The sequence below is a fragment of the Alligator sinensis genome, unplaced genomic scaffold, assembly GCF_000455745.1.
Source record: "Alligator sinensis unplaced genomic scaffold, ASM45574v1 scaffold336_1, whole genome shotgun sequence".
NCBI classification, from domain to species: Eukaryota; Metazoa; Chordata; order Crocodylia; family Alligatoridae; genus Alligator; species Alligator sinensis.
Genome location: NW_005842917.1, coordinates 344,247 through 356,412, shown reverse-complemented (window position 1 = coordinate 356,412; position 12,166 = coordinate 344,247). Strand labels below are relative to the sequence as shown.

At 49.2% G+C, this 12,166-nt stretch overlaps 1 protein-coding gene and 1 long non-coding RNA gene across 3 annotated transcripts in view; one reads left to right on the top strand and one right to left on the bottom strand.

Annotated features, from left to right (window-relative positions):
* Positions 1 to 5,664, top strand: part of LOC102375651 — a 6,871-nt gene extending 1,207 nt beyond the window's left edge. Inside the window, exon 2 of the long non-coding RNA XR_325206.3 lies at positions 2,607 to 5,664. This is a non-coding gene — a long non-coding RNA (uncharacterized LOC102375651). The remainder of the gene's footprint in view (positions 1 to 2,606) is intronic.
* A 3,054-nt stretch (positions 5,665 to 8,718) lies between these two features.
* LST1 (leukocyte specific transcript 1) overlaps positions 8,719 to 12,166 on the bottom strand; it is a 4,102-nt gene continuing 654 nt past the window's right edge. Inside the window, exons 2-5 of one of the 2 annotated variants that reach the window (XM_014525943.2) lie at positions 10,757 to 10,825; positions 9,744 to 9,854; positions 9,500 to 9,522; positions 8,719 to 9,398 (exon numbers count right to left, since the gene is read on the bottom strand). In XM_014525943.2, coding sequence (XP_014381429.1) covers positions 9,093 to 9,398; positions 9,500 to 9,522; positions 9,744 to 9,854; positions 10,757 to 10,793 — 477 coding nt within the window. In that variant the 5' untranslated portion in view covers positions 10,794 to 10,825 and the 3' untranslated portion in view covers positions 8,719 to 9,092. The remainder of the gene's footprint in view (positions 9,399 to 9,499; positions 9,523 to 9,743; positions 9,855 to 10,756; positions 10,826 to 12,166) is intronic. The other variant, XM_014525944.2, reaches the window with a different exon arrangement.

Genomic DNA, 12,166 nt, shown 5'->3' with positions numbered 1-12,166 from the left:
ATTCACCCCTTGATTATATGATTAGGAATTGAAAACACTTGGAGGGACGGGCAGGACTATCCAAGTCTCGTATGGCAGAACTCTGTTTGACTAACTGGACGTCTTATACGTCTCAGTTAGATTTGGGAAGACAATGGCCAGAAAATGGATCATTTGACTCAAATCGTTTAACTGCCTTGCGAAAAATCTTGGAGGACCTCCGCCCCGGTCAAATGGATTATTGGTATTTGTGGGGCAATATTACCAGTAAGCGGTCTAAGTTCTCATCAGTCACCCCAACTCCTGTACCTCCCCTAAATTTGTTAGCTCCCCTTCGATGTCCCAGAGCATCTGCACCACCCTCATATTCAGAGGATGATTATAGACCCATGCCTAGGCCCCATAACCCACAGTTTCGGGACACTGAACAAGAACCACCTGACGAGGGACTGGGGGATCTTGGAGAGGCACCATCTCGGCTGCCTCCCCCGGAAACCCGGAGTCCTGGATCCGGAGATGAATCGGGAGATCCCTCTCCGGTTTCCAGTACCACTCCCATAGCAAATCGCCTCCGACAGCGGGTAACTGCCCCTAATCTTCTGGCTCCCCTAAGAAAATACCCTGTGCCTGGCGAGGGTGAAGAAGTTGTCAGTCACTGGACACACACTCCGTTCTCCACCACCGACCTCTTAAATTGGCAAGAAAATACCCCCAGGCTCAGAGATGATCCCGAAGTAGTTCTGAGGCACTTCAAAACCATCTTCATGACTCATAACCCCTCCTGGTCAGACATCATGCAGCTTCTCAAAAGCCTTTTAACCTCAGACGAGAAAACCCAAGTGCTACGCCATGCCGATCAAATTTTAGCCGATCAGCATCAGCAAAACTACCCCCTGCCCAATGGCATACCCAGGCAAGATCCAGACTAAAATTTAAATGAAGAAGGGGGAAGAATTCAATACGAATATTAAAAGAAAATATCTTAAAAGAACTTAGAAAAGCAGGGGATAAAACTACAAACTGGTCTAAAATAACATCTACTGTTCAGAGTCCAGAAGAACTCCCTTAGACTACTTTGAAAGACTCTGTAAAGCCATACGCCAGTATGAAAACATAGATCCCGAGTCACCTGCCACTTTGCCTGTGTTAAGACTTGTGTTCATAAGTCAGGCTAGCGAAGATATTAGAAAGAAACTACAACATGACACTAAAGGTGTTGAAGGTAAATCCATGGCAGAAAACTTAGCCATTGCTACTTTAATGGAAGGGAAGAAAGGGAAGAAAAAAGAAAAAAAGAAAAACAAAAGGAAAAACCAGTCTTTTAAAATCATAAAGCCGCCCGTAGCTTACTTCTCTGCACAGTTAAATCCAGTGGCAAAGGGGGGAGTAAGCTGCCTTCGTTCAGTGACAGCAGCTGCAACAATAAACGCAGTAGCCCTCCTCCTCCTCCAAATAAAACACTCAACATTTTTCTCATCAGAGAATGAACAAATATGAAACCACACTTTTAATAGCCACAAACCTAGTCATAAAAAGATGCAATACCCTGAATCCGGCTACTCTATTACCTCTACCTAGTGACGGTGAACCAGGCTGCATTGGTTTTTTATTCTTAGGCTAAAATGCCGAAAGTTTTTGCACGTGTACTATAAGACAGAGAAGAGTAAAACTGCTCGTTTCTCAAGAGCTATATGGCATGTTAGGCATGATATGTGTTACTGCAAAAGTGTTTGTCACGGTGTGAAGTTCTGAATGTCCTGGAATAGTTTCTCTCTAGTGAGTTTGATGGTTTTTTGCTTTCTGTACCTGATCTTTTGTGAAATAAAGTAGCTAAAAAACAAAAAAGGACAGAAAGATAGAGAAAGATAGTGTTACCTAAAGCAGCCCTTAAACCTTATCTACAACAACTCCATCAAAGCAAGCATTTAGGTTGTGAAAAACTTGCTGCAATCACTAATAGACTGTTCTACGCACCCGGAGTCTACCAAGAAACAAAAGAAGCTTTTAGAACACTGCAATATATGCAAAAGGTTTAATATCAAAGAGAAAAGATCAAGACCCTCCGGAGCCTGCCCTTAGACTTACACTCCCTTTAAAAAACTACAAGTAGACTTTGCTAATATGCCTAAAGACAATGGGTACAAAAACCTCCTAGTAACTGTTAACCAACTCACGGGGTGGGTAAAAGCCTTCCCCACCAGAAAAGCTACAGCGCAACAAGTATTAAAAGTGCTCCTTAGCAAAATTATACCCAGGTTTGGTCCACCACGTGTCATTGAAAGCAATCAAGGATCACATTTTACTGCTGACATAAACAAAACTCTGACCAGCTTCTTAGGAATAGAATGGAAATTCCATACCCCTTGGCACCCAGAAAGCTCAGGACAAGTAGAGAGAATGAATCAAACCCTGAAACAAAAATTAAAAAGCTATGTGCTAAACGCAGGTTAAAATAGACTAAGGCTCTCCCACTAGCTCTTCACCCCAGGAGAAAACTAAAGCTCAGCCCTTACAAGCTACTGTTTGGATACCCTGTTCCCCAACATTCCCCCTTATTACCGGCTCACACCTCCTCTCTTTTAGGCAATAAAGGACTCACCTCTTATATTTTATCTCTACAGTTTCAGTTAAAATCTCTCCATAGATATGCTGTTTTAAGCCAACTCTTACCTGCCGATGTTCCAGCACATCACGTCCAGCCTAAAAACTGGGTGTATATAAAAACTTGAAAACAGTCTCCTCTTGAACCAAGGTGGAAAAAACCTTATCAAATCCTCCTCACTTCCCACACCACCGTAAAGGTAGCAGAAAAAGACAACTGAATTCATTATACTCGTACAAAGAAGACAGAAGTTTCACCAGAGCTCAGGATCGGCTCCAACGCGAGCTTCCCCGACCTGGAAAAGGGGAAGCCAGAAGGAGACGACTGCGGACTTCGCGGGAGCACCGCCTGTCTACCTGACCGTGACAAGGGTAGACCAGAAGCAGACGAAACATCAAATGGTTCTTGGATTAGTAGTCCACTTTCAGACAAAAAACTCAAACTGACCAAAGTTTGCCAATGAACTGTCACCCTTTTGAGATACTACCAAACCCAAAAAGAAAAAAAACGAGTTTTAAGTGCAGTGTCCTTTAGACACCTTCAAAACCAAACACTTCAAAACCGTTACCTGTCCTAAAAAAAACTGTCGTGGAAAAAACATGCTGTAGAATCTGGGATCAGGTCAGGTAGAAACTTTATTTCAATAGCTAAAGGGAGAGACAGTTAAAGAGAAAATTTCCCCTGGCTCTCTGCCTTACAGCAAAAGGCAATTAATCTTTTATAGATTCAAGACAAAGAGTTTCCCAAACTAGCTTTTCCCGCCTATGGGCTATCTGTTTTGTGTCTTCAAGACAACTTTACAGCCGTCTTCCTCTTATCTAAAGCATCTCTCTCTGAGGCCTCGGCTATCCTTTGCTTCTACAGAGTAATCACCAGAGCTGCAGGGTTGTTTATACTGTTTGTGCTGATTTCTGTTATAATATGGCTTTTATAACTATGTTATTTCTAATCTTTCTGTTTACTGGAGAAATAAGTCTTTTACAGGGTCAACTATAGCTACCAATTGTTGCAAATGTGCTAATCCTGGCACCCGCAGTTTTCCTGTCTGGATAAGCAATTCAATCAAACTCTCTGAAATAGACAGAAAAGTCAACATTGCCCGCTGGTATCCTCCCTCACATTGCTGTAGTTCAGCAGAAAACCATAGTAACTGCTGGGCATGTAGCCATCTCCCTCTCCACGCTCGAGGAGGGATCCCTATGATTCCTACCCCCTTGGGACTAGTAGAATCACTCCTAAATCCATCTAGTGACCCCAATCTCCCTAACAAAACTTGGGAACCGAATAAACAAGAGTACTACTTAGTTATACCAGTAGTTGGAGAGTGGTGCTTCCACGTAAACTGTTCTAGAAGTTCCTGTTTAAACTTAGGTACTAGCACATGTCGTCATTATTATACTGATTCTACTGGAGGAGATTGGCGTAATAATCATACACAAACTCCTACCTTTTGCAGCTCTTACAATGACTTTTACAGCAAGGAAGACTTAACCAATGGCATTAATCCTGAATGCAAACCTATCCCCGATTTAAAGAATGCCCTGTAGTATTGTTCGTATCATGATACCTCCCGGGGACAGTGCTTTTTCAATGGAACTACAAATCCTTCCTTTAAATCAAAAGGTGGACGAGGAGTGCTAGGATTAGGAAATGGTAGCCATCTACCCCGCAAGTATTCAGGCCTCACTGCATTAGAGGGGCAATATTGGGTCTTTGGCTCTTACGCCTACTATAAAATCCCCGCCAAAGGAAAAGGTATCTGCTATCCGGCACTGCTAAGACCCTCTACGTCCTTCGCCACACACCTTCCATGGGGCAGGTGGCGAAACAAGAGGGATTTGTCGAAAAGCCGAGATATGCTAGAAGGTAATTTCAAAGAACCACTTACCACAGGAAAACTTATTGGGTACTCCCTAGCCGCTATACTCCCTGGAGTAGGTGCTTCCTGTCTTGGACGATACACCTTGCGTCTCCAAGCTGTAATTAAAATAATGGCCCACGAATACAGGGTAGGCCACCAAAAACTTTCAAAAGCTGTCGCAGCTTTAGCTAACACTCAAAAAGAACTCCGACAAATGTTAATTCAGAATCGCGTAACTCTTAATTTCCTCCTAGCTGCCCAGGGAGGTGCTTGCACAGTCATCGGACCAGAATGTTGTGTATGGGTTAACAGCTCTTTTACCATAGTTCAAAACCACCTCGATGATGCAGCTGTACATATCCAAAATGCCGAAAATGTAGCTAAAATCCCCAAAGATGCATCTCTTAACTGGTTTACTGGTTGGTTCCCTTCCCTTATGGGATGGCTTAGACCTTTTGTGCTAAGTATAATTAGAATAGTTATAACTATAGTCTGTCTGTTATGCTGTTTTCAGTGTTTGTGTTCTTTGGGGCAACAGATGATACAAAGACAAGTAAAAATATATGGTCAGCTCATACAAATACCCAGCAACAATCATCAAGGCCTAACTCCACAAGAGCATGAATACTTAAAAGTGTGTTCCAAAACTTTTAAAAGTTTGGAACAAAGGGGGGATTGTGATGGGCAAGTTTGTTTTTACCCTGAAATAAAATAGTTTTCTGTAGTATACTGTTAAGTTAACAATAATTTAAATTATTAAATAGTATTAGCTTTGTAGCTAAACACAAGGCATGACCTGTGGCCTAGCAATGTTGCTGACCACAAGACAGAATGATAGCTAAGCCAACCATTTTCTTATGTCAAGTGCCTTAACCATTTTGTTAGAAAAAAGCAGAAATTAAGTCTGTGTACTGAGTACCAGCTGCAGCTAGGAGTGAGATAAGATAAGGGGGGCCCAGAGGGAAGAAGATGGTACAGCGGAGTACAGGAAAACAGATTGGAATGTGTAAGATAACACTAACTTTTTTCTTTTGGAAAAGTACTGAGATTTGTAATGCACCATGTAAGGAGATGATGACCATAAGTATTGCATATTCAATAACCTTGTAGTTTTCCTTGTTAGAAAATGTATAAAAGACAGCCTCACCCTTAAGTCGGGGCCATTTTACCTCTTTGCTGTTTTATGGTCTTTACTTGAATAAATAAACTGCAGTTACCCCTTCACCCGCATTGTCTGGTCTCTAAGCCAGCTAGACAATGAACACCAGGGAGTTTTCTCCCACAACAGGAGCGAGGGCACACTGGCAAGGCTGGGGGGACATGGGGCTGTGGGTTGGGGGTGAAGAGCACCAGCAGGGCTGGAGGGGCAGGAGGTTGGGAGTGAGGGGCACCGGCAGGGCTGAGGGAGGCTGGGGGCTGCAGGTCGGGAGTGCAGGCCCCCAGACTCTCCCATCCCCACTGCCTCCCCCCTGCCCCATGTCAATGCCCCCCAGGGCATTCTGGAATAGGTCAGGACTCTCCCGCCCCCACTTGGCATTAGCCCAGACTTCATCTGGACCCTTGACCCCCTTCCCCCTCCCATACTGGGCCGCAATCCCTTAAAGGTGCCACAGCCTTTAGGAAATTACCATAATTCCCCACCTACCATGCACCCCTTGGAACGACTGGGGACAGGCTGGACCAGGGAGCAACCATCAATCCTTGAAAACACTGGTGCCCTCAGGGTGTTTATGGGGCAAGATACTCCCTGCTCCATTGGGGGGGCAATAAGCCATGGGTGCCTTCTTACACCCTGCGGGCAGGACGGTGTTGCCCCAGAACCAGAGAACGGGGGTGGGAGCAGGCTGATCTCATTGCCGCTCATATTTGCTAGCATACAACATGCGCTGCTTGCCACAGGAAATTGTGGGTGGGGGCTGTTGTGAGTGGGAGTGGCCGGGGCGGGGGAGGGGGCAGAATGAAAACAGGAGCCATGGGGAGGGGAGGGGGGAGGGATGGGCAGAGCCTGGGTGGAAGGGGGATTAGGATTGGGGAGGGAGCAGGAGTGGGTGGAGCCAACGAAGCCCCTGGAAGTGCAGGAAGAGGCAACACAGGGCCCCAGAGGGGAGACAGGACCTGATACAACATGGCGGCCAGACAAGGGCAATGGCGTGTCCCCCACCTCCAGAGCACCTCCTGCCTGACTGCCGATGTCCGTCCTGCCGGCCAGTAGAAACAGAAGGAACATCTTCTCCCTGGTGGAAACCTGGTCTCCTCACCATCCACCATTACCATATTTCTTCACCCATCACACGCCCCCTCCCCGAAAAAGACCCGTCTTCCTCTCTCCTCTTCATTGGCTGATAGTAGGAAGGAGTCTTGTTATGTGTCTGATGACAACAGTCCCAGCCAATCATGGGCCAGATCCTAATGATTATTCAAGAGGATTTTTTTTTTTCTGTTTCCTGATCCATTTTTCTCCCAAATTTCCATCTCCAGGGAGGAAACATTTGAATATTCCCATATTTGGGATGAAATTGACGTGGAAACATCAGAATGAATACATTTTCATTTAATTTTCCAAACGGCTCCATCAGCTACTGAATAGTAATTATTGGCTTGATTATTAGCTACTGTTTCCTCATTGGCTACTAATGACTGATGATATTGATTATTGGTTAGTGATTACTGGCTACAATTTCTTCGTTAGTTATTCGTGACTGGAAATTGCCTATTGATTGTTGGTTAGTGATTGATAGCTACTGGCTACTGTGTCTTCATTGGCTACTGGTGACTGGTGATTGGGTTATTGATTATTGTCTAGCGGTTACTGGCCACTGTCTCTTCATTGGTTATTGATGACTGGCAACTGAGATATTGATTATTGGCTGGGGCTTCCTGGCTACTGTTTCCTCACTGGCTACTGAAGACTAGTGATTACCTCTTGATTACTGGCTAGTGATTGTTGGCTGCTGTTTCCTTATTGGCTGTTGGTGGCTGGTGGTGGGGTCTTTGATTATTGGCTTGAGGTTGCTGACCATTGTCTCCTCATTGGTTATTGATAACTGGCAATGGAGTCATTGGTTATTGGCTAGGGGTTACTGGCTACATTTCCTCATTGGCCATTGATGACCAGTGACTGGCTATTGATTATTAGTTAATGATTACTGGCTACCATTTCATCATTAGCTATTCATGACCTGTGATTCGCTATTGATTATTGCATAATGATTAGTGGCTACAATTTCCTCGCTGGCAATTGATGACTGTTGATTAATTACTGATTACTGGCTAGAGATTAGTGGCTACTGTTTCCTTATTGGTTATTGATTATTGGCTTGGGGTCACTGGCCACTGCCTCCTCACTGGTTATTGAGGACTGATGATTGGCTATTGATTATTGGTCAGTGTTTACTGGCTAGTTTCCTCATGGGTTACTGATGACTGGTTATTGGTTAATGATTATTGTCTAGGGACTACTGGCCACTGTCTCCTCATAGGTTATTTATGATGGTTTGGATATTGATTATTTATTATTAGTTATAAATTATTGATCAATTAATCTCATTACCTTTACAGTGCCTATTATCTGCTTCTTATACGCTACCAGCTACTCTCATTGACTCCCACTTGTTGGCCATTGATTGAGAACTGATCAAAATCCACCAATTGATCATTGATTCATTGGTATTGATTAGTGACACCCTCCAGCTCCCCACTGCCATCACAGCCCTGGCTCACCTCTTCTGGGGGGTCCCCCTCTTCTCTTTCCTCTTCCCTTTCCCCTGTCCCTGGACATGGCCCAGCCTCCACCCCTGCCTCTCTCCCCCCAGCCTCTTCCTGCCCCCGCCACAGCTCAGCCACAGTGGCATAGTCATGCCCTTAATTACTCATTAATGATTGGTTATTGGATCCCTCTGGCTTATGGCTTATTGACTACTGATTATTGGCAATTGGGTGATCACTGATGATTGTCCTTGCCCTGGCCATACCCTTTCTGCCCCTGATTGGTGAGATAGGGACAGCAGGGCATGTATAAAAGACCAGCAGGGAAGGGGAGAGGTGGAGAATAAGGTGAGTTTCCAGTAGTGGGGGGAAATAAGACTCTGATCAAGCCTCCTGCCAACCCAGATGCCTGGGTTCCTCACTTGTGCTGATGCTAAGAGGGAGGTAAAGTGATGAAATGGGGCATTAGAGACCAGGGCGAGAGAAGGGCTGCGTATAACAGGGACAGGAGCTACGGCTGGCTCTAGATGGGGTCCCAACTGGCACCACAGAAACACAACAGCTTCCATAGCAACCTTTTATTACAGCTTCTGATTGGTATATTACAGTGGGCAGAAAAGCCCCCACCACCACCTCGACCACCCAGGGCCAGGACCAGGGCACCCAGCCACAACCCAGGACCCCAGCTTTTCCCACCAAGAATCCTGGATGCCTGGGCTCTCTGAGAGAGGTGGGGCTGGGAGCCCAGATGCCTGGGCTCTCCAGAGGGGACTGGGGGGCTGAGAGCCTGGACACCTGAATTCTCTGGGAGCGGGGTGGCGACTGGGGGGGTGAGTGCCGAGGGGGATGGGAGCCTGGATGCCTGGGCTCTCCGGGAGGAGAGGGCTGGGAGCTGACCACTAGTGGGGGGCTGGGAGCCCAGACACTGGGGTTCTCAGGCCAGCCTCAGGGCTCCCCTCGCTGCCCAGCACCCTCCAGCTCCCCACTGCCATCACAGCCCTGGCTCACCTCTTCTGGGGGGTCCCCCTCTTCTCTTTCCTCTTCCCTTTCCCCTGTCCCTGGACATGGCCCAGCCTCCACCCCTGCCTCTCTCCCCCCAGCCTCTTCCTGCCCCCGCCGCAGCTCAGCCACAGTGGCATAGTCATGGTTGTGAGGCTGGGGGGGCTCGGGCCCTGCATCCTTGGCCGAGGCAGATCCCAGGTTCTGGAGGGAGGCATAATGGACGTCAGGCTGCTCCTCTCTGGCGCCGCCCTGGAGGGGGAGGGGGGTCCAGCAAGGGGTTAACGGTGCCCCTCACTCCCAACCTGCAGCCCCCTGCCCCTGCCCCTATCCCAACCTTCAGCCTCACTTACCTTCAGGGCTGCCAGCTTCCTTACTGCAAAAGAAACCAAGCGGCATGAATTCCAGCTCCCCCGAGTCCCCTCCAGAGTGGGGAGAGAGCCCAGGTGCCCAGGCTCCCAGCGTCCCCTGCTCCAAGCCCCCAGCCCTCACCCTGCTTCCAGAGAGCCCAGTGTCCAAGCTGCCAGGCCCCCTGCTCTCACCCCCCAGCTCCCAACCTCCTCCCAGAGAAGCCTGGTGCCCGCGCCTGGGCCTCACCTCTCCTCTTAGCCCGGCACAGACACACAGACAGGGCCACGATGATGACCAGGACGATGAAGCCCCCGGCACCCACTCCAGCCAGTGCCCACCAGGGGGTACAGAGCCCTGCTAGGGAGACATCCCCACAAGGGACAAGGCTTCAGTGAAGTCACACCCCCTCCAGATGCCCCACCCCTTTCCCCAATACCTGCCTCCCTCCCTTGTGTCCTCTGGGCCTGCGTGGTCTGCGGGAGAGGTGAGACGGGGGTGTGGCCCCTTGGGTGTGGCAGGAGCAGGGCTGTGGCCCTAGGAGGGGGCCTGGCCTATGATGCTACATCAACTGTAGTGTATAGCATGGCGTGAACTGTACCACGTGGTGGGGGAGTGGGGCAGAAGTAGCGTGGCTTGGGTTGTGCCACGTATTTGTGGGGAGAGAGGGTAGCTTGGTCATACCATGTAACCCTAGTGGGGTGAGAATGGTTTGGGTCATGCCACAAAATCATAGGGGGGCAGGTGACCTAGGTCATACCATTTAACTGTAGTTATTGTTGTGGGGGGTGAGGATAGCCCAAGTTATACCGTGCAGTTGTGGGGAGGGAGAGGATGCCTTGGGTCATACCACAGAATTGTGGAGGGGAGAGGGTGGCCTGGGCTGTCTCACATCGTAGTGGTGGGAGAGGGTGGCCTGGGTCAGACCACGTCAACATGGCGGGGTAGAAGGTGGCCTGGGTTGTACCACAGAATCATAGTGGGGAGGGTGGCCTGGGTCATCATCAAATTTGGGGGGAAAAAACAGTGGCTTGGGTGATACCATCTTTGCGGGGGGGGGGGGTATGGGGTGGAGCACAGCCTAGGTTGTACCATGTGCCAGGGGTATGGGGTATGGTGCGGGCTGTATCACACAATAAGGAGCAGGGGACATATGCGTGCAGCATTGCCTGGGTTGTACCACATATTGGGGAAAACTTTTGGTATGGCCTGAACCACAGCGTGGCCTGGGTGGTGGAGGCAGGGGGTGTAGGAGCTCCTACCATTGCAGGTTGAGTTCTTGCAAACCAGGGCTCCCATCCAGGTGTTGCAAGGCTGGTCCTGTTACAAGGCTGGTTTCCCATTCCACCCATTGCGAGGTGGGTAGGGGGTGGGAAACATGGGACAGAGGAAATACCCATTACAGGTTGCAAGGAAAAGGAGAGAACCCAGGTGTGCGGGCCCCCAGGCCCCTGCTGTAGCTCACCAGACCTCACTCCCCTCTCAGAGCTGAGAGAGAACCCAGGCCTCTGGACTCCCATTTCTCCCCACTCCCCAGTCTGATCCACCAGCCTCCCCCCTCTCCCCAAGCTAGGACAGAACCCAGACATCTGGGCCATAGCATGCTCGTAGCCAGTGCTGATGCTACCATTGCAGGCCACCATGGGGTGCTGTGAGCCAACCCTAGGTTGGTTCCCAGTCCTGTGAAACACTGCAGACAAGCCAAGGTTGGGGGCAGGGGTGTCTGGCTTACAGGGTGATTTCTATGCTCCCCCTCCCCTCCCAGGGTAGGGAGAGAACCCGGGCGTCCAGGCTCCTAGGCTGACCCCAAAGGCAGGCACCAGAGATGAGATTTACCACCTCTTCTAGCAGGAGCTTTGGGCCTGCTGGTGCAGATCCAGCTTGATGTCACACTACAGAGGGGCACCAGGACCAGTCAAACCATCCCCATCTGGCCATCCAACCACATCTAGTCAGCCACCCACCCGTCCGATCAGTTCCTGGCCATCCCCACGTGCCCCTCCATCCATCTATCTGTCCACCCACCCACTTTGCCATCCACCTCCCCACACACCTTCTTTCCATCTACAAGAAAGGGAAAAAAAGATGGGGAGAAAGTCCCTCCTGCCTTGCTGATTGTGCAGCCAGGCCACCCCTCCCCACCCCCCCTCCTCAAAACACACCTTGTCCCAAGAGAAGGGCAGCGGCCAGACCCAAGCAGAAGCCAGGGCTCAGTGCTTGTCCCTTGGCCAAAAATACAGTGTTTTCATCTCGGCTTTGGCCACAAACAGGTTGTCTCTGGGCTTCCCCATCCTGCTCTGCCTTGAGGCAAGCCGACAAGCCTCTTGGACTTCTTTCCATAAGGCCCCTTTCTCTGTCCTCACATGCCCCCTTCATCCCTCCATCCATCCCCACACAACTCATCTATCCACACATTCCCTTCTGTTCATCCATCCATCCATCCCCACATGCTGCCTCCTTTCCTCCCACCCCACATCCATCCATCCCCTCAAGCTTCTTCCATCTGTCTATCCATCCAAATGCAGCCCTTCCATCTGTCTGTCCACCCCTCCAGCCATCTCCTCCTGCCTCATCCATCCATGCTTTCCCATGCAACCCTTCTAGCCACCCCTCCATCTACCCCCCCATGTGCCCACTCCATCCTTCCACCCATCCATTTCCACAAGTCCTCT